General features: G+C 45.5%; 1 protein-coding gene across 2 annotated transcripts in view; it reads right to left on the bottom strand.

The window, feature by feature from the left end:
- ALPK2 (alpha kinase 2) overlaps positions 1–27,833 on the bottom strand; it is a 112,272-nt gene that overhangs the window by 22,311 nt on the left and 62,128 nt on the right. The window contains exons 5-9 of one of the 2 annotated variants that reach the window (XM_081078041.1): positions 11,498–14,753; positions 8,404–8,551; positions 5,484–5,611; positions 5,348–5,383; positions 1,339–1,613 (exon numbers count right to left, since the gene is read on the bottom strand). In XM_081078041.1, the coding sequence (XP_080934167.1) occupies positions 1,339–1,613; positions 5,348–5,383; positions 5,484–5,611; positions 8,404–8,551; positions 11,498–14,753 (3,843 nt within the window). Of the gene's footprint in view, positions 1–1,338; positions 1,614–2,280; positions 2,993–5,347; positions 5,384–5,483; positions 5,612–8,403; positions 8,552–11,497; positions 14,754–27,833 lie in introns of those variants that run through there. The other variant, XM_081078042.1, reaches the window with a different exon arrangement.

The following is a 27,833-nucleotide window of genomic DNA, read 5'->3' as shown; positions in this document are numbered from 1 at the left end:
ACCCCTTGGTCGGGGGCACAGAAGCAACAATTACTGCAGAGTTGTCCACTTGCAGAGGAGCTCTGAGACCGGAAGGAACTATCCAAGTGAAGGTCAAGTGGTCTCTGAGGTCAGGTGGCCCTGAATTATAAAATTTGTACAACCACATGGCTGAAGTTCATCCCTTAGCTAAGGGGTCTGGCCCCTCGGCAGGATGTCAGACAAAGCTTGGGACCTGCTGGGTTTCCCATGAGCCCTCCCATGTGAGGTTCTCCTTCAAAGGTATAATTTGAGTTGTAAGTAAACTCTTTGACAAGGCTTATGAAAAGCAAGTTGGATTCTGCTTTCCACTCTGTAGTCCCTTTCTAAGTGGGAGTCTGGATGCTGGGGGATTTTCCACAACTGGGCCAGATAATATTTGAGATGGAAGGAATACTCAGTGAAAGAAAAGAAAAAAGAAGGGTGAATTTGGAGAAGAATGAACTACAGTTGTCAAAATCCTATACCCGGAGAAGATGGCTGCCTTCATGAGCACCAAGTACCACATGACACGGCCACATCTGAGAGAATCATGGACGGTTAATGCTTGGGAACACCCAAGGCATTCATCTAAATATATCTAATCTACTCATTTTATAGGTAAACATTTTATAAAGGCCACCTAGTTTGTAAAAGAGCCAGACCCAGCTCTCCTGAAAGCTTGGCCCATGCTGATGTCAAGAGTGAAATACATGGACCAAGGTGGGAGGGGGAGTCAGGGAGAGAAACTAATGCTTTCCTCCTCTCCCCTCTTGCCTCAAGAGTACTGTGATTCAATAACAGAGAGAGGTAGGAACTCAGCGAGAGATGAGGTCATTCATAGTTTATGCGCTGACATTGAACCAAATTCAGGAAGACAGGAAACAAGACAAATGCTTCTGTCCTGCCCTTCTAAATATACCCCACCATCCCTCCTCCATCCCAAACAAAATGCTCCTTGTTTCAGCTGTCCTTGGGGATCCTGGCATCCAGTCTAGCTTAGAATCCCCACTTTCTATGTCATCCTGTGTCCAAGTAGATTCAAGGCCTCAGCGATCTCAGAGAGCTTCTCAGAAACCGAAATGGTCTCAGCCCAGGTCAGAACTGATGAGATGTCTCCAAACGTAGGCTGCGTCCCATCTGGCTGACACGAGGCCAAGAAATTATTCCCTGGAACTGAGACGGGATTCCCAGCAGTCAGCCTTAATCCAGGGGCTCCCTTATAACCACACCCAAACGGGGGAAAATACCCTCTTGGAGACACTCCCATCAGTTCTGAGTCTGATTATCATGGGGTCCCTCTCACACCTCAAGTGACACCTTTAGGGCAGGTAGACCCACCTGGGCAGCGAGATTGTAGTTCCTCTGGACGAGCTCATCGTTGTTTCTGGTCCCATAGGCAACGGCGTTGTGTACCTTGAGCACGCAGGCGTGGCCGGGCTGGAAGACGGGCATGAGGCCCTGCATCACTTTGCTGCGGAAAGCTTTCCGGTGGACGCCTTCTCCAAAGTGCAGCTCCTCTGTGGCAATCTGACCTCGCAGGCGGTCCCCAAAGTAGCTGTCATGGAGGAAGTCTTCTTTAAAGATGAGCTGGCTGAATTCAATCTCTTCACATCCTAAAACATAGCTCACTTTTAGCTGTACACCACATCCCCCTCCATGACCCAACTCCTGCGTCTCATCTTTGCGCTATGCCTCTGTTGAGAGGTAAGTGTGGTTTTCCCTTTTAGGTTCTACAGGTCAACCTTGTCATTGTCCCCATGTAGGAAAACTGGTGAGCCAAGGAGCAGGATTGGGGGATATCAGAAGGTCAGGGTGAGGCCTCAGTGGAAGAGATAGGAGGGAGGGAGATCGGTTGGAACAAAAATGGGGTGACTAGGAAAATAATTTTAGACATATTTGGAAAATATAAGTAGAACCATGAAAGAAAATTAAAGGTAAATTGAAAAGACAGGTGAGGTGCAGAAGAGAGAGGACCAAAATTAAGATCTGATCGATCCATGTTTCTCAACCTCTTTTCTCATCCTTTTTAGAATTTGTTTCCTAATTGCTCCCCATAAAACTTTAATACTGCAGATGTACTGTATATCTGCTTATGTACTGTATGTATATCTATGCTTTACACACAAAAAGAATAAGTTTTCTTGCCTCCCTCCCAGAACCAATTTTTGCCCTTTTGGGGGAGATACTGGCTCTTGAGAAAGCCTATAAGTGGTAACTATAACAAACAGGTAGGCAAAAAACAAAACAAAAAAAAACACACAAGTAAAAAGAGCTGCCTTTGGGAAGAAATTGAGAAAGGTAGAATGATTTCAGATTTATTTGTAATAAGAAAAGTAGAATTATTTTTTCTAGCAGCTGTTTCAGAGTTGATTCTGCACACATTTCAGACAACAATGGATTCAATCAGAATGTTCCATTTTAAACTAGACCAAGTCATACTTCTGAGTGGCTGAGAGAAGAAAGCAGGATGGCTTTAATGAAATAAGATTGTTTAGATCTTTTTTAAAAATGACTCCCACTCCTCAAAGTCAGTGCAAACTGTCATCTTCCTGAATATTTAAAAGAAGAAAGACATTATGGGTTGTGTGGAAGTCCCACTTCGCAGTTCTATTTAGAATATTTGCAGAAATATTTTTCTGTCTTTTAAAAAATATATTTTCAAATCATATCTGTTAAGAGCAGTCTATGACTGATGGTAGCTGTTAAAATTATAAGGAGACTGAAACTTTTTATAAAGAGTATTGATTAATGTCTAGGCCAAGTTGTTGCCAGAAAGAAAGGAAGAAAGAGGACAGGTGGAGGGTTTTCCAATAGAAAAGGTGGGTGAATGTGCCAGTGGAAAGAGTATTCAGGAAGATGCTCCAAGAGTTTTCACAAAGGCCAGCAGAAGTCTCCAGCTGAGTAAACTACGCTGGGTTTCTGCTGAGAGTTGGGGTGGAGCAGTAGAAAAACAGGTAGATAAAATTTGAGATCGTTGTATACAGATTTCATCCTGAGTAACAGAACCAGAAAAATTTTTTTTCAATTTATGGTTAATTTAAAAGTTAAATTTAAAAATTAGATAACAAAATAGAGAGGGAATACTGTTTATATAACCCAGATTTTCTCAATTCCAGCTACATATAGCTACTTTCATTATAATAATTTGGCCCCTACTGTCACTTAGGAAAAGTTTTATATGTATGCACCAGAGCCCAATAAATATAAGCGATATTTCCTTTAAAATCTATTTTCCTTTAAAATCCCCACATTTCCAAAATTCAATTATTCTTAAAAGTAAGACCTTGTGCACTTTATGCTTGAAGAGTCATCATATTGAATGTTCCATATTATATGCTTAGAAATAACAAGAAAATTTTTTGTGCAGTACCGTATATGGTATCATTAACAATCCAATCTATAATTTCCAACCAAAATATCTACTTAACAAAGATTAAAAAATAAATAAGCAAATAACTCTTAGGCCTTTTCTTTGAAAGTCCTGTGTGGTATCATTAAGTTGTGCTTTTTTGTATGTTATTTGAACCATTACTCATTTGGGGCTTTCTCATGAACTGAATTTTACTAGTTTATTAATTAGAGACCAATTTGTAGAATGTCATTTGTTCCTCCTCAAAGGTATAAAGTTAAAATGTTTAGTGGGAGAGAGCCCTTCAAATAAAAAAGGTAGTAAAGAAGTCATTTGAAACACCTTCATCTGAAAGTGTAAAGGGAAAGGCAGGATAGGTATGGCCTCCTAACATGATGAGTGATTGAAACTGGACCCCCCCCCCCCGTCTCAGGGAGAAGAAGCTGGCAGAGGGTGATGTCATCAGGGTACAGACCCAAACCCTGTGGTTGGAGTCACAGGGCTACAACAGGGGTGTCATTTTCACCAGGTGGCCAGTAGCCTCTGGGGTCTCATTCCTGACTGGTAAAAACCTTGAGAAATGAGTTTCTGCAAAATTAAATTAATGAAGTCATAGCAATTATGTGAGGTGTGACAACCAAGCAATGCTAAGAAGCAGAGGAGACAGAGAAACTTTTCTTCCGAAGGTCATTTTGTTTTCTGAGAGGTAAGAAGGAAGGACATTCTTTTGCGTATTTTGACTTTTGGGGAGATGAGCACAGAAATGGGGGAAGGATTTAAAATTATACCACAAATACACTACACAGTAAACACAGGTCCTCAGCATTTGATTGGGTTGGCGAAGAGTTTATATTTAAGTTTGTTGTTTTGGATAAATATCACAATATTTGGTAGACCATTTCGAAGCCAAAATCCTAACTTCTTGCCTTTAATGTACCAAATGTTACTGTATCTTGGTTGCCTTTGCTGTCTTGCTTTCAAGAAGATTTCAGGTATTTGCTTTAAAAATCAGCATATGTGCTACATCTTTAAGATGCAAAATCAATGGAATTATCAGAGTTTTATTTATCTCTTTCCTAAAAGTGACCAAGTGTCAGACGTACACTGTGCCGAAAGCTGTGGTAACATGGGGAGTGGGGTTCCTGAGAGGCTCGCTCCAGCTCCTGAGAGCTGACTGGGGGCAGCTTTCCCAGCTCCACGTTCTCATGATGTCACACGGTCAGTTTAAAATTGGCCATGGGGAGAGTATTTACACCACAGAAATTGGAAAACTCTATAATTCAGGGCCTTCTCTCCCCACCCCCCAGGCATGTTGTTAAAATTTTACCAGCACACGATTGGGTGGGAGTGGGCACATATGTGGGAACGGGTAATTGTCCCTAAAAGGAAATACATGACAAGCGTGGACTCCATCAGACTATACTCAGTGGGTGGCCCACCGGCAAGGTGAGAGTTCAGGAGCAGCTGTCGAGCGGTTGCTACACCAGGTGTGCACACGTGCCAAAGGAAAGCACAAGAACCCATCTTTCATTTTCATTAAGATGCAAATGAATGGAGTTATTCTCCTAGACACCTGGCTGTCTTTGGGAATCTGCTCAGCTAGACACACTGAAAAGTAAACTACAGAAACAAAACATGCTACAGAAGAGCCAGAGGCTGGAAAAGCCCATGCAGATGGCTGAATGCGAGTCTGATGCTTAAAGGAAAAAGCCGAACCCCAAACTCCCCCTCCATGTGTTCCCAGGAACCACCCACTACAGCCTGATCTCTTTCATAAATGATCGACTTTTGGATGCTCATAGCCTAGAGAGCTTATACTAGGCCTTACAATCGGGTTCAAATGGCTCATGAACCGTCATTCATTTCACAGTGATTCCTGCGCTCTCTCCTGCTTGGTTAGAAGAATCGTGGGAATGTTCTTCCACCACTGATTCCAGGAGCTATTTCATGCTTTATGGTGGGCCCATCTCCCCTGATACCCATCTCAGATTAGCTTACCTTTAGTATCCTGGTGGCTTGAAAGTTGTTCGAGAACTAGAAGAAGGTATAGAAGACAATGCCTTCAGCGAACATGAACACTCTGAGCTGGCTGGAGCGAGTGGCTCTTGTTTGAAACTGAAAAGCTGAGGCTTACCTTCCGTGGTAAGATTAAATTCAGCAGTCACTTTTCCATAACTGTTCTCGATGCTGCAGTAATAGAGACCCTGGTCCTTCTGACTGGCTTGAACGACGACCAAGGACACAGCAGAGTTGTCTCCTGCACTGCAGTGGGGGACATTAACATTGGCTGGCATCATCATTCTGAAGTTGCATGTTTTCTAAGACACTTCTGACGAAATGGCCAAATGCAGAAAGGGCTGAACAGGAGTGGAGCTAAGCTAGGGAGACAAATGCAAAAGAAGCCTCTGCCATGAGTGCCATCAGAGTAACACTGCTAAGAATTACATTGGCTGGAAGGAATAACCTGGGACCTTCTCAGAAGACCCCATCATCCATCACCAGCCCCAGGGAGCCGAGGAAGGAGCGAGCTTGGCAGCATCCGTCTGACAACATACAGTCTAGGCTGAGAAGTTCTCAGGTGTCCTTCCTATGGCCAACCAATGAGAACCCGACTTCAACAGCAGCCAGTTTGTCATTCCCTGGTTGTCAAGCAGGAGTGAAGTGACCTGTGCTCCAAGACATTGCTCTGCTTTCAGCCAATCCACTCCATGGGGACAATGGCCCTTTCAAAAGCCCAGGGCACCCTGGTGACCAAAAAGGTACTGATGGCCAAGGCAGCACTGGAGGGTGCCAGCTTGAGAGCCTCATGGAGCCAAGACATTGGACAAACACGCAAAGGGAGCTACCACTTTTTTTTTCTTGGTGTCCTCAGAGTCTATTCGCTTTTCCCTAGCCACAAGAAAATGTCCTGAAACCTAATTTCCACACTTTAGCCTGTTAAGGAAAAGTATCCAAAATGTGGGGACAAAAGCCAAAGGATTGCATGTCCTGTGTATGTCACTGTTTAATGGGCTTACCCAAGGAGAACGTAATTACAGGAGGGTGCTTCTATGTTTGACTGTGCTATTTACTATATCAACAGAACCCACCCAGACACCATTAAGTCGGGACTTATAGGTTTCTGTCTAGAAGAAAAGATACCCTCCACCCCCTACCCAAGGTTGAGTACCTCTCCAACATTAACCAGTTTTGTATACAAGTATATTTGCAAACCAATTTAAGCGTTCTTTTGCCTGATTGACCATATAAATCTCCATTGCTCAGATGCTCCTTTGAACAGCTTACCATCTTACTGATTCTTCGCTATTTAATGAGTTGAAGAAGATCTTTGCCACATGCTTCTATTATGTTTGTTTGAGAGATTTCAACTTTTTGAAAATTATATCTTGACAAGGCAGTCAGATATTGCATGGAGGGACTTGTAAAGAAAAACACTCAGCTGGATCTAGGGGTGAAAGAAATGTGCTGACATTTGAAATCCCACCTGAAATAATAGAAATGATTCCTTACTATAATATAAATAATAATATAAAGGAATTATGCCTCCCAAATATTCTCCAGGATTAGCATAAAGAAGGTAAGTGGGTGTGCCTGCAGCAGACAGTGTGGCCAAGAAGAAATGAAGCAAACATCGGTAAGACTTGAAAGGTCTTGGCCACAGGTCATCTGACAGCAGCATTGCTATTAATGTCATATGCTCCCTAGAGGGAGATTAGGTTTTCTACAGACGCCTCAAATGGAAAAGGGACCTGAAAGATTCAGGGGCCAAATCTGACCTGAGAGCAAAGCTGCAGAAAAGGCTGGTTACGTGCACTTGGCTAAAAGTACTTTAAATGAATAATTAGTACTTCTGTTTTATAAAGCTCTAGAGAGTATCCTTGATTTAAAAATCAAGCTATTATTTGTCCATTCTAATTCTTCTTATGCCATACATAAGACAAGGAGGGTAAGGATGACATTTTAGGCAAAGCGAGTTTTATACTGATCACAATCCAGTTAGACTTTCTGGAGGGATGTTATAGAAACAAAACCATAACTGAAATGTTTCATAGTTGCACTGGGGACATTAACTTCCAGACATATGTTCCAAGCAGACATATTTGATTTAATTACACAGAACACTCTCAAATGTTCTCGATTTTTCAGTCTACTTGTGAAAAGATTAAGGGGCTAGGAATACCTCTCACAACTCAAGTCACTGAACTTGGGTCTCCTTCAGCAGAAAGAAGCTTCTGAGAATTGTTTGGGTTATGCTGGTTTCCATCGAACCAGATGATCTGTTTCCAGAACAAGCCACACTTCCTGAGGCGTGTCAGGTGAAGCTCGAGTTCATCAGTTCACTTGAACAAGCTTTTATTGCCAAGAAGTTGCTGTAGGAAACCATTGACCAGATTCATCCCGCACAGGGTATTCTCACTCTCACTCTCACGTCCTCCTTCTCCTCTCCTCTATCGCCTTCGCCTGGGGCCTCAGAAATAAACTGGTTTTCCCGACTTATAGATGGCTGCTTATTACCCTCAATTGCGGCTAATTTTCTGCAACCCCATGGATTGTATTTTCCTTTTGATTCACCTTCTTAGCGTTGTTTGATCTTTGTCAGGTTCGTGGGAATTTATGAAACAGAAAATGCAGCAAAATTCACAGACATACAGAAGCGAGCGCTTCAATCTTGTCAAATCATCTTCTAGCGCTTCTCAGACTAGAAGATGATTTGACATGTTTCCCGGAATGTAATGAAAATATAAAGGTTTAAAAATTTTTAATTTAAAAGTATGATTTAAAATGGCTTAAATTGCATTGTTAAATGTAATGAAAGGTTTCATGACTTCCTAAGGCCACAAAACTCAATGGTGGCAGAGCCAAGGCAAGAACCCACCACCCTTTCCCTGTTCAGACATCTGTCTTCACTATTTACTCTTCTTGGATACTTCGGGTGTGAAATTTCTGCTTCAGTTTTCCTTTTCACTTCCTATAATTTCTTATTTTATTTTAGAACTACACTGTGAAATAAACAAGCAACAACTGTGAAACATAACCAGGGGCACATATCTCACCTTCTCTGCACTTGTACTATTGACTTTGAATCTTTTGTCCACCAGATAGTAGACTCTTCGTGAATTTCTGCAAACTGGCAGCTTAATTTCACATTTCCAGAGTGATCAGGGAACATCTCGGCTTGAATCTTTTTCAGCAATACCGGAGCTAGAAATTAGAGTTGCAGGTCAGTGTTCTTAGTATAATAGTTTCAAAGGGCTTTACAGTGGGCAAAAGACTTTCCCATTACATCTCACTTAATTCTCACATCAATCTGAAGAGATGGATAACAATTATGATCCTCAATTTACAGATGAGGAAACTGAGGGTCAGAGGGGAAATGTGGCTTGCCTAAACAGTAGGAAAAGGAACAAATCAATGTAATAGAAAACTCTTATGAGAACATTACTTAAATGAGAACATTACTTAAAATTCCTTGAGTGAGGTTGAGAGATATTTTTTTTAAAAGATGAGGGTTGTGGGGGGAATTATAGATACCTAGTCTATACTAGAACCTGGTTCAAATAAAGATGATTTTAAATGATCACCAGATGGTCCAGGTCAAAATTAGAGCTGGGGATTAGGGAGTACAACCTGGATTATACAAATAACTGTGGTTAAACTTCCAGATGAGAAAGGTAACTCATCAAGAGTTGTTTGCTGAAAAATATCCATCCATCTTTCCTCTGATTACTGTTGTCTTTGGCTGAAGATGTCCTCGTGGTTTGCAGTGACGTCTGATAACAATTTCATTAGTAAAACTGATGTGTCTACTTGAATGAAATAGAAGCAATAAGGAACCCGTTTCCGGGGTTGGGAGGAGACCTTTGAATACTGCATTTTAAATCAGGGATGAGGGCTCAGCAGGCGGGGCAAATGTGTAGTTACTCGGGGCAGCCACTGGGCGGTAGCATAAACGTTAGAACAGGACAAGGATAGCCGACCCAGCCAGGTGATCAGAATCATTTGGCCGGCAGTGAGGTTACTGGAAATGTGGTGTCAGTTGATTAGAGACCAAGTTCCGTAACTCTGCAGCTTTGGTAATGTAAAATATTATAATCCACAGCCAAGACAAAAGTCATCAATACTGATGCTTTGTTGGCTCTATTGCCGCAAATTCCTGTGCTTTGGAATAGTCGATGTGTTAAATGTGCTTCCTGTCTCCCCTTGGCGGCCAACAGACTCTTGGGTAACACAATGCATATTTAAAGGCTTCTTTTCCTCCCAGTAAGTGATAATGGGCTGTTTGGGAGACACATTCTTCAACTAGAGAGCAGCTGAGGGTACTAACACTTTATGGGAGACAGAGAAAATATACCAAGTATTTATTGGTGGCAAGCCCCATTTCCATTCATTGGGCCCTGCTGGCTGTTGCTGGCTGTTGCCGGCTGTTGCTGGCTGTTGCCGGCTGTTCCGGGCCCCAGTCTCAAACTCTTAGTCTAGACTCTTGGCCAAGCCCACCTCATCTGGCACATGTTTCCTCAAGGGCCCTTCCACCACGAAGTAATGGCAGTCTTCCTGGGTTATCTGTGGAGACCTAAATGTTCCTAAGGCTGCCAACCCTGGATACAATCTGTGGTAAGTTCTGAACACAGAGGAAATTAGGGGACGGAAGGATGGGCATAAAATGTGCAGTGGAACTAAATGAGGGTCTTTGAGCGATATGCAGCTGGCTTGGACGAGAGGCCTCAGGGCTTTGGAAAGGACCCCTGTGTGTGTGGGAGAAGTGAGCAATGCAGACAAGGAGCTGAGAGGAGGTCTGGGAGTGTAGCTGGACTAAGCTTTGAATGTCAAAATAGATTACTCAGTTTGTTTAATTTCTTTCAAAATCATCCACATTATCCCCACCCCCAGCTCCCACCCCACCAGGTCCTGAGTGCGAGAGCACTGCCCCTCCCAGAATGCTGCACCCCTCATCTTTGCCATCCTTCGTGCTCACGGAGGCGGTGTGGCAGCTGAGATCAAGTCTTTTTTCTCAAGGGTAACTTGAATAACCATGGACAAAAGTTCCAAATAGATTGTTCACCTCTGGTGTGAAACCACTTTAGAGATATTTTAAAGCATTGCTTCATTGTCTTTAAAGGTGCTTTAAAAAGTGTATATTAACAACCTGGTTGGGTCCCTCCAAAGTCTTCCGAAGGCAGTTTGGTCTTTAACCCTTTCTGTCACGGGGCTGAGGGCCCATGGGATGTGGACGGGGAAGGACAAGGCACAGCCTCCAAATCAGAGGACTCCGCTAAGAGGAAAACACCCTCCCCTGGAGCTGGGGTGGGGGCAGAGTTCTCTGCTCCAGCCCCCTCAAGTACCTTCACTTGCTGCAATATCTTCTCTTCTGACTTCTACCAGGTTTTATGGGAAGGGGACAAAACATAACATAAAAGACGCTAAAAGTCAGGTTATGGGATGGAAATGTGGGTGAAGTGATTTCCTGGTCAAAGCAGAAGAGACTGCAATTACAAGGACTCTGAGCCTCAAGGGGTTTGCACCCTGGAGCACCCAGGGGACTTTATACTCATATAAAGGGGAAGGCGAGTTGGAAGGAAACTTTAGATTCAAATTTGGAAGGAAACCCAATGTTCAATGAAGCCCTTTTTACTGAAAATCAATGATTCAAGAGGAGACTCCCAAATTGTACCTAAATGTTTCTTTCTGGAAATCGTACTTAGCATGTGGTCTATTTAATTATACTAATTAGCTACGCTGATTAATGCTTCTGTTTATCTTTTAAAAATATTTTTTAAAGGATAATTAAACAGAAGGGAATCTTAATCACGCTCCTTCGATTAAACATACCAATAGGCAGCCAGTATCGGTGGTTCTCCCCCAAGATTACCTGGGAACTTGTTAGAAATGCAATTTCTCGAGCCCACATGTGGAATCAGAACCCGTGGAGGTGGAGCCAGCAGTGTTTCAGCAAGTCTTCCCGGTGATTCAGGGGCCGTTCGAGTTTGAAAACCTCGGGCCGACCTACGTGCCGAACCATTTGGTCACAGCCCTAGCTTCCGTGCCCACCTGGTCTACACCCACCTTAATTGCACAGGACTCAGGAGGACACGGGAACATCACATCTGGTTGACAAACCCACATTTTTAACAGAATGCCACAGAGCCTCACCTTTTCCTTCTCTTTTGCAAGTTGGCTTCTTGGGGTCTTTTTTCTCATCTGTGTGTGATACAGATGTTTCGAGTTTAGGAATCTTTTTAAGAAAGCCGGAGTTCTTTCTGGCATTTTCCTTCTCTTCCAATCTCAGCCTCAGGGCAGCCACCTTGGACAGAATTTTCTTCTTTACTCCCTCAGCTAAATATCCACTTCCTATGATTTCCTGCTTCTTCTTGACCTCCTTTGAGGCAATCACTGGGGAGCTGCCAGTCTGGGCTGCCATGTGAGTGAGGCTCTGCTCTCCTGACTTTCTCCCATGGCCCAGGGTGGCACTGGGTTGACCTGGGCCCTGTAGTGTCTTAGGAGCTGTCTCTGATGCACATTCTCCTGAAATGAACGCCAAAGTGACTGCCGGGGAGCCAGATGCACTTGTGGGTTTGGTTTCCCTATTTTGGGGCTCCTCTATTTCAGATTCCTCAATTTTGTGGCTGATTGAAAAGTTTGTGATGTTTCCCTCAGGAGATAAAGCAAAAGGTGATTGAGTAAGACCACTGGGAGAGCACAAGTGTTTCCCACACTTACTCAGGATAGCTCCCCTCTCCTCTGAGTCAGAAAACGCACACTGAGGGTTTCTGGGCTCCACTGAATTGTTCTCAGAGACATCAGGCATTTGACCTGTGGCGTTGTGAGTATCAACTCCAACAGACACAGGAGTCATTGCGAGGCAGCTAGAAAGAGGTGAAGTGGGGTAAACAAAATCTGCTTTGTGGTCTTTCCTTTGTTCCGCCTCCCCTGAGCTTCTCTCGTGGCCTTCTTGTGCTTGACTTCTGCTGTCCCCACTTGGAATTGTCTCCCCACCTCTGTCAGGACACGGGACTTGGGAAATGGCAGATTGGACGTCCACTTTTGCTTTGTTGTGTTGACTTGTATCAGCCTCCCCTCTGTCACTGGCTTCTTGGTTTCTGTTGATGCTGTTTTCACTTGAAATGGTTCCCCCACTTTGCTGGGGGCATGGGACTGGCAAGATGGCAGCTTGGATGTCCACTCTCTGGCCCAAGTTGCCGTTATTCAATGTATTCTCCTCTCTGATGACCCCTAGAGTGGATTCAGAAGGCTCCTGTGTTTCCGCCTTCCACTCCACCACACCCATTTCATCGATGGGATCCACAGAGGACTCTAGGATTTTAGGGAAGGTCAGAAACTGTTTAAAGAAAGAAGGGTGATCCACACTGAGGTGGTTTTCTTCTTGGTTTTGACTTACATTACTAACATTTTCCTGCCCTCCAGTTTCAGAAGCCTCTGATGGCAGATCCGTGACACATAATTCCGTCTCATCTACAGGGTCCACAGACGACTCCAGGAATCTGGGCTGGTTCAAATACTGGGAAGAAAGACTACTCCATTGTCTACAGTGGATTTCTCTGTTATTAGCAAGGGCTGAGCCAGACCCAGCCTGAGGACCCAGCTCCTTGCACTCAGAATCTGTCAGTTGTCTTGATGGCCAGACTTCTGAAACAGAAGCCTCTAGAGTTATAATCTTCAGTTTGTTGCCTGCTTCCCAATGTCCTGGTCCACTCTGTTTTGACTCCTCTGGGGGGATATTAGAGAGCAGTAGATCTCTGCTCACAACCTGACTGTCATCTTCCACAGTAGCTTTAGCCACCACGGACACGCTAGTCCCCAGGCCCGACTTCTGCCCTCTTTCTTCTCCAGAGTTTGCTGATGCATGGTCCAAGGGTTCTGGGGTTATGTCCCCTTGAGCAGCGGATTTCGTAAGCCAACTTTCTTGGAGACTATCTTCAGAAAGAGAACCCTGGTGGGGTAGGTTCTCCTGCTGGACTCTCTCTGTTGTTTCACTTCCTTTTTCTTGGAAATTCTCTTCAAGGTTCCTATCATCTACTCTGTCTGTGGTGCAGCTCTTATCTCCAGACTGGTTATCAATGTAAAGCAGGGAATTGCTGCAGAAAGCTTCTCCCTCTGAGAGCGGGAGAGCACAGACTGGGACTCCTGGTCCACTGGGAGCCATGCAAAGGAGATCTTTTGGAGATTCAATGGTAGAACCATTTAAAATATGACCCAATGGTTCACTGGAAAGAGGTTGAAAAACATTTTCATCTGGTACCTGAGGTGAGCTCTCCTCAGGGCTCTCTGCATGGCTATTCACAGCAATTGAAACAGGCAGATATTCGGCTGGGTAGACTTTGGTGGCAATGGTAACAGTGGGTGTGTCCCCACTCTCCCTGGTCACCTCAAGATTATCAATTAATGTTGTTGGCATCTCTTGAGGAAACTTCACAGTTGAACTATGGCTGGCTGGTGTGTCTGAGGTATCCGGGGCACTGGTACAGGGGCTCTCGTCACCTCCTTTTTCAAACTGCCCCGAAGAGTTCTTCTCGGGAGACAGAGGCTGTCTTTCCTCAAGACCTCCTGAGATGCTGGGTCTCAGGCCCTCCTGGCTAGCCTGTCCTATGGAGGCCTGTATGGAGGTGGAATCCTCTACCTCGACTGGATTTTCCCCTGTGGCACCTTCACCAGCTTGTTGTGACATGTTACAGGTGAAGGTACTGATGGGAGGGAACGTGACCGAGTTTCTATCATTATTGTTCTTGCATGCAGACGGTGAAGGCTCAGAACCTGGTGCTTGAAAAGCAGCGTCCAATGTCTTGTCATCAGGAGAATATAAATCGGATACTTCGCTTTGACTTTCTACCCGCTCGGAGTCCATGGAGCAAATTTCTTGAGGCAAGTATTTATTTACTGGAGCTCGAACAGGAGAATCCATGGCTTCACATGTTCCTTGGTCACCTACTTCAAAATGCTCCATCACACACGCTGCTTCTCTGCTTCTTGGCCCATCACATACAGTTCCCAAGGCGGGGATAATATTTGCAGGTACAGGGGAAGCAACAGAGAGAGCCCCAGGCTCTCTGGAGTCAGTGCTGCCCTCTTCAGGGAGATGTGTTGCCAGCTCGCAGGGAGATGTAGCTGCATGATCAGCTTCTGGGAGGCTGAGCTCTTGTCCCAGGTCTTCCCAGGAATGTCCAGGTGCATTGTCTTCTCTGTGTTGGTTTTCTTCATGCTGTGGGCCTTGAATACAGCTTTCTATCTCCAGATGTTGGGCCAGTGATGCATTTTGCTCATTGATCTCTCCTAAGTTGGGGAAGGAATTTGTTGTGGTCCCAGTAAATGCAGACTCCTCCCTGGCAGGCTCTGAGAAAGCTGGCGTCTGGCTCAGAGAGATTCTCTCCCTGACTGTTTCCTGAATGGGCACCTAGGAAGATGAAAGGTGATATTAATAGAATTGTTTCTGGAAGAGCCCACAATAGGGCATAACTGCAATCCCAAGAGTGTTAATCCTTGATGACTGTAATAATAGACAAGAAGAGCAACAGGAATGATTGAAATCTGAACATTAATCCCCACACTCACTCCAGCTATTAGAGATTTCCTGGAGAAAGGCAAATTTAAGCAACTGTATGTTCCAGGGGACCCTTGGTCAAATTGCCCATTGTAAGCAAAGAGGTTCCTGAGAATCATGATTGAATGATTTTTTTTCTCTCTCAGGAAAAAAGATGGAAATAAATGGAATGTTAACTATTTTGATCAAGTAAGCCATAAGATCTTGTAAACCATAAGACCTTTCCAGAAAGATGAATTTCCCTTGATCATAACAAATGAAAAATGCAGTGCTTATAAAGTAGCATAGAGTTATCTTCATCCCCAGATATGACAGCTTGATGGTTAACAATGTTACTAAAGAACAGAGAGGCGCATCCTTTGAGGCCACCTCTAATGAAGTAATAGGATTATGATTGGCCATCAGCACTGCCAATCATTTCTGCTCTGGGAAGGTTATAAAATCTCGAAATGCCACCCTCACTTTAAAACAGATGTCTTGTGACAGGTGAACCCAGGACTATTTAAGTTTAGGGAAAGAGACAGACAGGGAGAGGGAAGGAAGGAGGGAGGCAAGGAGGAACGTATTGTGGTACTATTTGAATGTTTTGAGGTATTGGATACTGTTTAAGGAAGCACCAAACTTTGACTAAGGTCTTGTCTCTTGAGATTCTTAGCTCATCGATTGTTTTAATGTCTATCAACTTTATGCCCAGCGAAGGAGAAGGGAATTGCTGCTAATTTTTGACTAGCATTGCCATCTTTGCCTTCAGGACTCCTGCTTTGGAGCAGCCACATTCAAATGTGCAGAAACCGATAACTGGGCTTAAAGATGGGAGGAGACAGTCTCTCCCCTAGTGTTCGACAAAGAAAAGCTGAAGTGTTCCTGTGCACAGGACAGCTCCAGAGACCTGAGGCTTGTTTCCATCAACCACAGGTGAGAATCATCACTCCATTTACACACGTCCAGTGGCAAACACCACAACAGCATAACCACACCTCCTTCCTACTACCCCAAGGCTGCTTGCGGCCAGCAGGGATTCACGTCTCATTTTCTCCTTAAAACTACCCTGATGTTCATTTAACTCAAATTTCATTGGCATAAAACTACTAACTAAATAAGAAGTAACTTACTATAATCCCTGTGTTAGTTATAATCTCCATGAATGCTGGGACCATTCATCGATTCAACAAATATTTATGGAGTGCTCCCAAGGTACTAGGGAGAATCCCCAGTGATGAGGGTACAGTACAGGCACGCTGCCTGTCTGAGGGCAATCGCTCCCATTCTACATTGTATTCAAGGTCTGTCACGGTTAGCACCTAACAAGCGCTCCGTAAGCACTTGTTGAAAGAAGCAAGAAGTGAATGAACCATGTACGAGGTGAGACAGCTCTACCCAACGTCATCCATTCCAACTCTAAGTTGGAAGGGTTTGGACCCAGCTGCTCCGGACTTTGGGACAACTCTATTTTAAAAGAGACTTAAGTGTACACTTAACAGTGCTGCAGGGGCAGTACTGGTTCACACCCTGGTGTTTCTAAAACGAGAACAGATTTACTCTCTGTCGCTAGCCCCTTCTCTCATCATATTAAACTGGAAAGGGGAAAACAAGAAAGATAATTTCTGGAAAATAGGAAGCAAGGTTTGAAAAAGGTATCGAGGCATTTAAAGGGTACATGGCAGCACTGACTCCTCTACACCTGAATGGTTTTGACACCTGTACAGAGCGTTCATTTTATTTGCTATTTCGGTTCAGGTTTATTTTTGTTTTTTTTTTATAATGAACTATAGCATAAATACACGGAACTATTAAGCTCGGAGAGTGTGGGGTAGCTGGCTGGTCATGATTTGAGATGTGCAGGAGACTGTCTAACCAAAAACTCCGGGGCCCTCACTTGAGCCTTCCTCTACTGCCTGAATTTCCACTACCTGTGTCAGTCCTTTATTTTAAGATCTTGCCATCATCACAATAACCTCAGTGCCAGCAGACATTTATGGATTAGCTGCCATATGCAGAATTCTCTGCCAGGCACTGGACAAATTTTTCCAAAGGGCTCAAGTTCAAAAGCCACTGTTACTTACTGAGATGTTACACACTGGCGATTGCTTGCTACCATATCAGCAGAGTTACAGGCTGATATGGAGCAGACACTAACACCTGGAGAAGGTAAAACACAGGACAAGTAAGCTTTGATTCGGATGAGTCTGGTCATTGGAATATATCATCGTAGCCACGCTGTCGTGCCTCGATTCACAAAATAGTCATGTTCCTATTAAGGTATACTCACTCCTCCTCTCTCTTCCTTTTAAAATAAAACCCTACTCTAAATTAGCCTGGTGAAGCCCCACATGTAAAAAAATATGGCAAATCCTGGACCGTGTAAATTCATCTACTTGGCAAACATTTCCTAAGCATCTACGATATACCAAGCTCTGTTCTCAACACGAGAATACATCAGTGAACATAATGCAGACTCCTGGCCTTTTGGAAGATACGTTCAAGCAACAATCCATAGACTTAGTCCACTGCTGATGGGAAATTCCATAAATGTGATTTTTAACTAACCAATGGGGTTTTCTCAAAGCGGAGCTTTTAATAGCCTGGTACATACTTGTCAAGGCTTAAAGGCCTGTTCTAAGGACAGGCCCCCTGGTCTCATGCAGAAGCTAACTCATAGAGAAAGAGAAACCAGACTCATGCCTTTCAAATAATTCAGGCCTTTCTTTTAAGACATCTCTTAGTTAAGTCATCACGAGAGAACTCCAACAAATGATTCTCCTGCTGCTTAGCTATTCTCATCATGGAGTGAGTGGTGAGACTCAAGAAGTTTGGTTATGTTTTCATGCATGTGAAAAGAAGGAGGGTTGGGGCTCTAGGAGGAAGCCCAGTATAGTGTGTGGAGTGTGGACCTGGAGGACCGGCCGCCTGGGTTTAGCTCAATCCAACACTGCGTGCACGCTCCCAAGTAATCTCTGTGGCCTCTCTGACCCTCTGTCTCTTCCTCTAAGGCTAACCACACGCATAGCGGCACCATCCTGTCAGCACTCACTGTTCTCTGTGAAAAGGAAGTAGTGGCTAAGGCAAACAGAAAATTGAGCAACTCTGACGAGCAAAGCAGTGTGCTGTGGGCTTTATGTAGGCTTTCTCATTTGATTGGTAAAACAAATCTGAAATACTACGCGATCATCTCCTTTACTGATAAGGGGAATAGCCTGGGTCCAATCAGAAGGTAGAAACCACAGAGTGGATTAAATAAGGGCAGGGGAATATCAAGAATTATTCATTGCAATAGAAGAGTAACTAGGGTCAAGGGAAAACACGATGGTGCTCTAAGGTGACGGAGAGCAAAAGGGAGGACAACGTGGAAGGAGCTCAGACCTACTTGGAGAAGGTGTAATCAGGCCACCACATAGCAGAGACACTCACTGTTTAGCCAGGCCAGAGCTGACCTGGATCTGCTGGGTGAGCAACAGACCTTCCTCATGCAGGCGGGAGCAGGTGGTCTCCAGGGCACCGGCAAGGCAAAGGCCAAGGCCTTCAACTTGGGTGGGCTACATGTGGTGGGGGGAGGGACAGAGAAAGACAGTCCCAGATATTCAGGGCCACAGGTGGCTTTCTCCTTTTCAGGCTGCACAGGGGCTTGTGGAGGAAATCTGGACATTGATACCGACAAGAGGCCTCCAGAGTGAGCAGATCATGCCAAGTTCCGGTTTCTGGGTAGAAAGGGCTGCAGGAAGCTTATCATGAGGCCAAGGTCACAAGGTCACCGATGGACCATGTTCTGGGCCCCATGGCTAGGACAGGCTCTATGGGATGACTACAAACCCCTATCACCAACCGCTCCCAATGCTGAAAACGACAGGAATTCTCTTCTTGCACTGTCCTTCCAACACCCTCTGCTGACAGAGCTTCACATCGAGCTTATTTTAAGAGACATGGTTAATGGGATTCTATCACTGAGCACCACCGACAGGCTGCGCTCCGAACAGAGAATCAGTAAATTGAGAACTGGCACATGAGGTCCCTGATGTACAGAGCTTAGGAAGCACCCCACGGTCCCAGAGTCAATGGCATAACCAGGATATAAAGTCAAATCTGTCTGGCCATTAAAGCCATTTCCAGATTTTCTAACAAGAGAAGTTAAGACGAACCTCACCAGATGGCTGGGAACTCCCCTAATTTAAACTCAGAATCTCTGAGCTTCTGAGACACTTGGATGTAAGACTATAATCGTCCCTATTGCATGCCACATGACCACTTGTTTGTCGGCTTCCTCAAGCTCACAGGGCAGGGATTCTGTTTTAATTTCTGGATTTCCAGAACCTTAGACATAATAGGGACTCAATTCATTTTGCGGAATGAATAAGCACATGGATGAACACAAAGAGAGGAAAGGGAAAACCAAATGTCGTAACACTTCCAAACCTGTTTTTGAAAGCAGGACTGAGCTTGAAAACTTACAGTCTTCCCTCCCAGCATTTTCCAACCCCATCTCTATTCAACATGCCTCCAATTCTGCAAACACGTTGTTTTCATTTACTGGCCTCTCCAAAAACTCTGCTTCCTGTGTGTGTCTGCCACGAATCCCATGGAAAGTGCGTGGCCTTGCCACCCTCCTGGGATGTTTAGGGTTATATCTCATCGTTAATAAGCCAACAAAGTCATGATGCTCATTTTAGTCACTAACAACAGAAGGTGGTATGAGATAAGATCCCTCTTCTTAAATAGCTTGTAATCCAGCTGAAGAGACAGGATGTACGTGGAAAAGACAAGTAACAATTCTCAACAAGTTGTGCTAATGGCCAGATGGATGCTGCCACAGGAGCGGTGGGAAAATCACCAGAGTCGTCTTCTTCCATGTGATGGACCAGATCCCTACAGTGCAAAAACCAGAGGTTGCACCCTTATGTTATACGTATCGATTCTTAGATAATTCTGGAACATTTCTGTGCAGTCTCAGGGAGCATCTCTACTGATTAGAGTGGGCAGATGTGGTAGACGCTGTTGGTTGACTAACCCACCAGCATCCCCAAGCCCTTTTGCCCTTGCTACTTCCAACTAAAGAGGCTGGACAACTGCATACTCTCCCAGCCTCCTGCATAGTGAGACAGAGTCAAGGGGTCTGTTCTGGCAGGTAAGACGGAAGGGAAATTCCACTAAGCAGCTTCTGGGGGAGCTTTGCTCTCCTTACATAAGCACGGATATGGTGGGCACTGTGTCTACCTCTTTCCTTCTTCCTGTAACGAAGATGTGATGTCTGGCGCTGCAGCCGTCATCTTCCAGTCCTGAGGCAACCAGCATGAGAAGGAAAACTACGGCTGGTGGGACAGACAGAGAGAAAGGAGTTGGGAGCTTGTAGGCACCTTGTCCCGTGGGAAGAACACTGAGACCTGCTACCTCCAGACTTCCTGTGGTCTTCTGTTTGAGGTCACTAGCAGTTGGTTATTCTGTTCACTGCAGCTAAAAGCAGTCCTAACGGATACAGGAGGAAAATCTATTGCTGAGGGATAAGGGAAAAGCCATGTGAGGTTCACCCTGGAGCCTTACTGGAAGCACTGGGTGAACTTGGGTAGAGATTAGTTTGAAGGACAGTGTCACAAAGGGCAAAGGGCTGGTCAAAATGCCAAGGGATCACAAGGGCCTGAGGCTAGATGAAGTTGAAGTCCAGCGGGGGTGGGGAGTGGTGGGGAGAATGGGGAAATGTGAGAAGACGGACCCAGGGCGGGAGAATCAGTCGCTGAGCTCCTTGCTTGCTGGGCAGCACTTCCATATGCCGACAAGCCCTCCTGCAGGATGGTTTTCTTTCTCTAACTCCTGTTTCTTTTCAAACGTTCTTTGAATGTTCTTTCCACCTCACCTGGATTAGATACAAACAGCGCCGTGTCCTTCAGTGGTTGTCTACACACCATCAATTTGCTCCTGCGGTTCCAGGAATCTTCAAATGGGAACGTCCCCCAGTGCCCGATGCCCTGGGCTGCTGTAGCCTTGCCCACAGCTAACCTTTCCTAAATATCTGCTGAACCCTCACTGCAGGCTCAGCATCAGAGGGTCATTCGTCATTCTCGATAGATCAAATCCATACCACCTGGGCCTTCCAAACTGAGAACAGCCCAGTCCCCAGCCAAAGAAAGCTTAAAGGCAACCTAAAATATTTCAGGAACTTGAGTTTATTTTTAGGAGTCGCCAGGTTGCCCAGAAAGGAGCTTCACTTAAAGGTTTTGAATGTTAAAGTAACACATAATAAAGTGGAGGACACTCCTCTAATGTCCCCAATCCTGAAACCCGATATTGAACACCCCTGTCATTTGACCAGCTCATTTTCATACCATTCCCTCCTGGGAGACAAGAAATCTTCAGCCAGCTGGTTTCAGCCTGTCCTGATTTCTTGGGAAAGTCGTAGCATGTGTAAAATACCGATTTGATCTCTTATTGAGAGAAGACTGGGTTTCCACGAGGAAAACCCTTTTCCAGGGCGAAGGGGCTGGAATCTGCCTGGTGACACAGTGTGAGCAAAAGAGCACTGGACCATGAGCCAGGAGCTATGTGTGTTCGTTGCGCCTCTTGGGGGAGGTGTGGCAAGTAGCACAACTAGCATTACCACTGATAATGGCAATAGCCACGAAACCCAGTACAGCCCTGAATACACAGCAGACACTGCTCTAGTGCTGTACATACATGAATGCAGGTCATGTTTGTAAAATGGCATAGACACGTGCACCTTGGGGACTTTGGGTTGTGTCGTGTTCGTGAGAAATATACTCGTACACACAAGACGTGAGAAACCCCACGTACCGTGGCTCAGAAAAGCAGCTGTCTTCCTTTCCTGTGTGTATCTTCCTTTTCCTGCATCTCGGAGTGTGCTGAGAGATGGGGGAGGAGGGCTAGATTTCCTTAAGTGTGACTGGGAAATACGCAAACCTAAGAAACATGGACTTGCGAAGGCCAGCAATTTTTCTTTCATTTCACCAAGCCTTTCTGAATAACCCTCAGGTTTTGTGCTGTGTTGTGAAGACACTGGACAGATGAGTTGGTGAAAGGAACGTGGAGTGGGGTGATGGAAAAAGGATTGGACCTCAGACAACACAGGGTTTGATCCTGGCTCCGCTGGCACATGAGCAGTGGCTTTGGAGAAGTCACTGGATCTCTCCGAGGCTGTTTTTTCCACGGTAAAGTAAGAGGGTGGAGAGTATCTCTTGGGCCACACAGCTCTGGTGTTCTCAGACCTGCTCCCATGTAAACAACACAAACACTGAAATGGGGCTTACACCTCACCTTCCATTTAGAAACAGGCTTTCCTTTGACTCCTCCTAGATCTAAGTCTATTAACTAAGAGTGTTTTTAGGGGAAAGGACACGATGTGTCACCATACATAGACCAATCCAGAACAAGGCAGTGGGGTCCGAGAGAGGGCCAGGGAAGACACAGTGGGCTGAAGAACAGGTCACCCTGGGAAAGCACTCCCTGGAGTCCTAGCTCTTGCCCCGCCTTCCCCATTGCTGCTTCTCCCTCCTCTATAGGTCACACTGTGTCAGCACAGGGGCCCGGAACAGTTCTGGAGGCTCACAGACCTAGTCCAAGCCAATGCAAGCCAGCCCAGCCACAGAACAGAAGACCAGTGGCCACTGGCCCCCAACTTTGCTAACCCTTTTTGGGACCGAGGAAAGTTACAGCTTCTTCCGGGGCAATCTCATTTTACCCACACAATTTTGCATGTAATTTCAGGGGCCTTCAGACCCTCTTGAAACCATTGATCCCCATTTCAGGGTCCTGGGATCACAGAATGAGTCCCTGCTGTTGATCGTGAACTGAGGGATGAGTGAATGGCATGGTATTGTTTACTTCCCACACACCGAAACTTCTCGACAGATTTCAGACTGGATAACAAGAGGGAAAAAATTAAACCTTAGCCAGTTCCTAGGAGAGCGTTTTTAAATCAACATCTCTCTTCACCGGTTCTAGAACTTGTGAGCAAAATCAAAACCAAGGTAGTAGCAATTACCGTACTGCACTGACAATAATACCTTGTACAGAGCAAGTTCTTGTAAACTTTAGAAACAGGAAGCACTTGTCACGGTTACTACACTACTATTTTGCCCGTTCAGTGTGACTTCAAAGTGTATAGTCATGATGGTATTTGGCACTTGGAAAATCTGAATGTAAACATAAATATAGGCAGGTCGCCTGTCTGGGATGCTCATTACCAAAAATGAGGAGCAAATGCAAACTAATATGCCATATGTCTCTTCTAGGAAGTAGGAGGACAGCCATGTCTTCAGGTTTGGCTTCTGGTTAAGCAAAAATATCCCCTTAAAGAGTACAGGTCCAGGGTACGGTTTCCCCGCCAGCAAGAACAGTTACTAGATGAGATCCAGAGACAGCTGCATTCAGCAGGGGAAATAAAAGTTCCTGGAATAGTGAGATCCGCGACGGGAAGGACAGGGTTAGTCATGCTCATCTTGGTGCACGGCACATAGTAGGTGCTCAAAAACTAGGTCAAATGAGTGAACACCTGTTCAATCTGCTCTTGACCCAGTATCAACATCGATCGGAAGGCTGTGCCCCTTTGCAGTCTGGTTCTCTTCTCATTCTCCATCAAGTTCTCTGTTCAAACAGTTCTTTCTGTTTGAACAGAGAACTTGATGGAGAATTCTCTGATCGAATCTCCTACCTGAACAATTGCCCGAGAGTCCTGTGCTTTGGTTAATATGTGGGTTCTACTAAGCTATACCCCTTCTTCATCACTAATAATTTGGTGCTTGGTTAGCCATGGTCTTCTTTAGATTAAACTGAAGCCATCTGTTTTTATTTGAGTAGAAAGAGAGAAGCATCTCTTGTTTTAACCATTAACAATTGAGGTTTCCGATATATACTACCCAAAAGACATCAGCATAATTGTACCGTGACCACCAGGCACCGAAGGTGGTGATATCCAATTGACCATGGGCAGAGTTGTGAAATCACAAAGTGCAACTGAAGGGTTAAGTTTCATACCTATACTTGAAAGATGAAGGGCTTCAAAGGCAGGATGTGGGCAGGAGCATGGTGCAGAGTCAACTGGAAATTCAGGGACCTCCTTTGATGGAGCCATCAAAATCTACTTTCCCCTTGTAGGTGGAAGGAAAAAGAATGATTCACAAAGAAGTTTCTGGGAAGCTGAAGTTGTTGGGGAAATGCTTTGAGAACCAAGGAAAGAAAATGTCTGGGATTCAATGCAGTGATTTGAGCTAGGAAAGTGAAAAACACGCTTAGCTGATATCTGCACTTATGGTGGTTTGAGAATTCACACATCTATATAACTTCTCGGACGAATGAGTTCATGCAATCTCTATTCTTCCTTTGGAACTGATCTGGTCTTGCTCATAAGCTCCCGGTCACAGGTAGGGGCTTGGAGAATGAGAGTTGTCGCTCTGACTGAGCCAGCCTCTGATCCAATAACTTGAAGAGACCTTAGAGGAATGTTCAGGCCTTTAGTTCCCTCCACCAGGACCCTGCTCCTCCGGCAGCTGGTGTCTGAGCTGCCCTCATGGGTAGATGGGTGGGGGGCCGGTCCCCATGTCCCCAAAAGGAAGCCAGGAAAGAGTTCCTGTCCTCACCGTTTCCCTTAGCTTATTCTAACACAAGGGTGAAGTCAAGATGGGTGAGTTTTCTGGGCCCTGACTCCATCTCTGTCAGGCTTTTTGTTCCAGCATCTCTGAGGAGGATGTTCAAGGCTTGGGTACCCTTGTTTAAACCCTCACACACTCCTGCTTTCTGATTGTCCAGAGATAAGACCGATCCAATACAAAGAAAGGAACTTGGAAAACACTTCTCTCAACAAAGCCCAAATTTAAAAATTATTGTCCTGTTTAAACTAAAGTCGGGCAAACACCTGTTTCTTTCCATTTGCTTTCTTCAGCACAGCCCTAATCACGGTTTCCACCTCTCACCCTGTAGATGACCCTATCTTCCAAGCTACTTTGGGAAAAGGTCCTGGAGGCAGAAACGAGAAAACAAACATTTTTTTTCTGATGCCTCCCTGTATATGCCACTGGCAATGGTATTAGTTTCCTAGGGCTGTGGAAACAAATGACCACAAACTGGTGACTTAAAACAACACGCATTTCTTCTCTCAGTTCTGGAGGCCGGAAGTCTGAAATCAAGGTATCCCAGGGCCAGGCTCCCTCTGCAGGCTCCAGGGAAGAATCCTTCCTTGTCATTTCACCTCATCTTGACTCATGGCCTCACCTTAACTAATTACATCTGCAAAGACCCTCCTCCAAATAAGGTCGCGTGCTGAGGTTCCAGGTAGACATACATTTGGAGGGACATTACTCAACGCTCTATAGCAGCCCTTCTTTCCCCAGCCTGTCCTGCTGGCCCTCCCTCCCCACCGTCTCCAGTCTGCCATCAACTCTCTGCCTGTGAAGCTTTGTCACCTCACTGGGTGGTGTGGACTTGAGAAGAGAGTTGGAATAGTATTCTAACAGCAGGGCAAGTACAGGGAGGCTGACATTCTTCTGGAAATTATGCTTGTTCCGGTGGTAAGCAAAGCCTGTCGGGAGAGAGGAATTCAGTACCACCAAGGGGCCATTTCTGGTCCTTGCCCTGCTCCTCTGAAGGCTGGTATCCTGGAGCCCAACCTTCCAGACCCTGTAAGCAGTCAGCCACTTCAGAATGTTCCTAAGCAACCTGCACAGGCCTGAACTGGATGCCCTTCCCTCTGCGGATGGAGAGGCAGTGACGGGGGGAGTTCCTTGTGCTTGTTCTCAAATATAGACCCCAACTAGAAATCTTAAAGACGAAGGAGTCAACGGTTCTCATGATGGTTATTTTCCTACCTGACATCATCAGTGTGATGGTAAATGTTAAAGCACTTGTTTTTAAAACATCACTGAAGAAAAATGCCCGAAATCGCAAAGCAGTATCAAAATACCTGTGCTGACTCAGAAAGATAATTTTTTAAGCATCAGCAGAAAGGGGAACTTACAGAATTTGCAATCTTACCCTCCTGCCCCGCCCCCACCCCCACCTCAGCTCTGCAAATGCGGTGGAGACAGTGAATTGGAGGGGGTGGGAGAACGTGCTTTTTTCATGTTTCTGTCTTGCCTCTTTAACTTGATTTAACTCAGTTTGACAAATTATATTGACAGCCACTGTACTGTGTCTGTTCCGGGCGTTCGCAGATGAATCAGAACCTTGTCTGTCTCCACGTAGCTCAGAGTACAGCCCAGCTGGGCAAACCAACAGCTATAATGTACAGTATATGATAGCAGAGAGAAGAATAAAACATGGGAGAAATCCATTCTCCTTCAGGTTGAGGAGAGGGGACAAGTGCGTCAGGGAAAGATCCAGAATCCATTTATTTGCTGCTTATGCATGTACATTTAACACTTTTACTCATCTAATCCTTGTTGAAAGCTCTCCGGGGGCCAGGCCTCAGCCTCACTGCTGCGGAAAGAACACCCCCAGTGAAAGACTCTGCCTTCTTGAAACTTACGTTCTGTGTTAAGGAGGTAGAGAAGGTCAAGGAGGTCAGCAGATGTTTTAGAAGGAGAGAAGGCCGAGGAAACAGCGTGAACAAAGGCACTGGGGCAGGCAAGTGCTCAGTTATCCAGGATGACCAGGATGTGGGGCGCGTGGAAAGGGAAGCGGGGGAGCAGGATGACAATGTGGAAAGAGGCTAGAGCTAATGTGCTGCGCGTAGCGTTCAGATTGACTCCTGCAGCGAGAGGGTCCACCACAGTCTGACAGGGTCTGGTAGGGTGTTGTTGTTTTAAACAAGGGAATGTCACTCCCAGCTTTAGGTTTCGGGAAGATGATTGCAGTAGCATGTGGACAGTATCTTAGAAGAGGGAGACACTGGCCCAAGTTGTCTGGAGAGCCACCTATTGCAACGGTCCAGATAAAATGAGGAAGCCTGGGCTACAGCAGTGGCTGACGGGAGGGAGAGTGTTGTGTATTGAATCATATCCCCCAAAAAGATACGATCAAGCCTGACCAGTGTCACCTGTGCATGTGAGTGTACCTGAAAATAGAGTTTTTGCAGATGCAATCCAGTGGAGTTGAGGAAATGTGGACACCGAGAGACACAAGGAGAAGGCCAGGTGGCCAGGTGACCACAGAGACAGAGACTGGGGCAATGCAGCTGTGAGGATTGTCAGCAACCCCAGAAGCTACAAGCCAGGGGCAGGGAACGGCTTCCTCCTGGGGGCCTCCAGAAGGAACCAGCCCTGCCAACGCCTTGATTTCAGACCTCTGGCCTTCAGAACTGGGAGATAATTTATTTCTGTTGTTTTAAGCCCTCGGAAACCCATAGAGAGAGGAAAACACTGCAAAGGGAGAATGGGCAGGATTCAGGGACTGGAGATGAGAAACGCAGCAGGGACCCCTCTTGCATTTTCAACTCAGGAATTTCACTATAGGCTCTCTGAGGGCTTGAGACACCTGCTTGCTATAATACTGTATCCACTAAGTAGATGCTTAATACGCATGTGTTAGCTCAGCTGTCATCTCTGGGCTATCATAGAGTCACTGTACGCCTTGGTTATTTGTGTCAAAGTCCTACAGGGGGGTTCTAGGGGAAAGGTGAAGGCAGCATGCCCAGGGTTGCTAGGCGGGGCAGAGACGGGTCAGAATCGTGACAATAGATATCTGCCGTTCCAGTCTCTCATTGCAGGGGACTGAGAGGAACTCCACACCTTGGTGGAGTGCAGTGTAATGGGTGCCATGGTTCATTTCTCTCTGTCACCACAGGCCACATCCTGAACTTTGTCCTCAGCCCTGATCATAGGACAGACTGTAACATTTCTGAGTGCACTGACCTGGGAGAGCTCCCAAGTGATGTGGGAACCCCCACCCTCCCTGCATCCTGTCAGGTGTCCCCCACCTCTGCTTCTGATGAAGATCCTGGGCCCTCGGGATGAGTGTGTCCGCCATCTTAGTTGGTTCTTTGGATCAGTCACGGGTTAAGAG

Source organism: Rhinolophus hipposideros (genome assembly GCF_964194185.1).
Source record: "Rhinolophus hipposideros genome assembly, chromosome: 17".
NCBI lineage: Eukaryota > Metazoa > Chordata > Mammalia > Chiroptera > Rhinolophidae > Rhinolophus > Rhinolophus hipposideros.
Note: the sequence above shows the minus strand (reverse complement) of the source record. Positions and strands in the feature narration are given on the sequence as shown.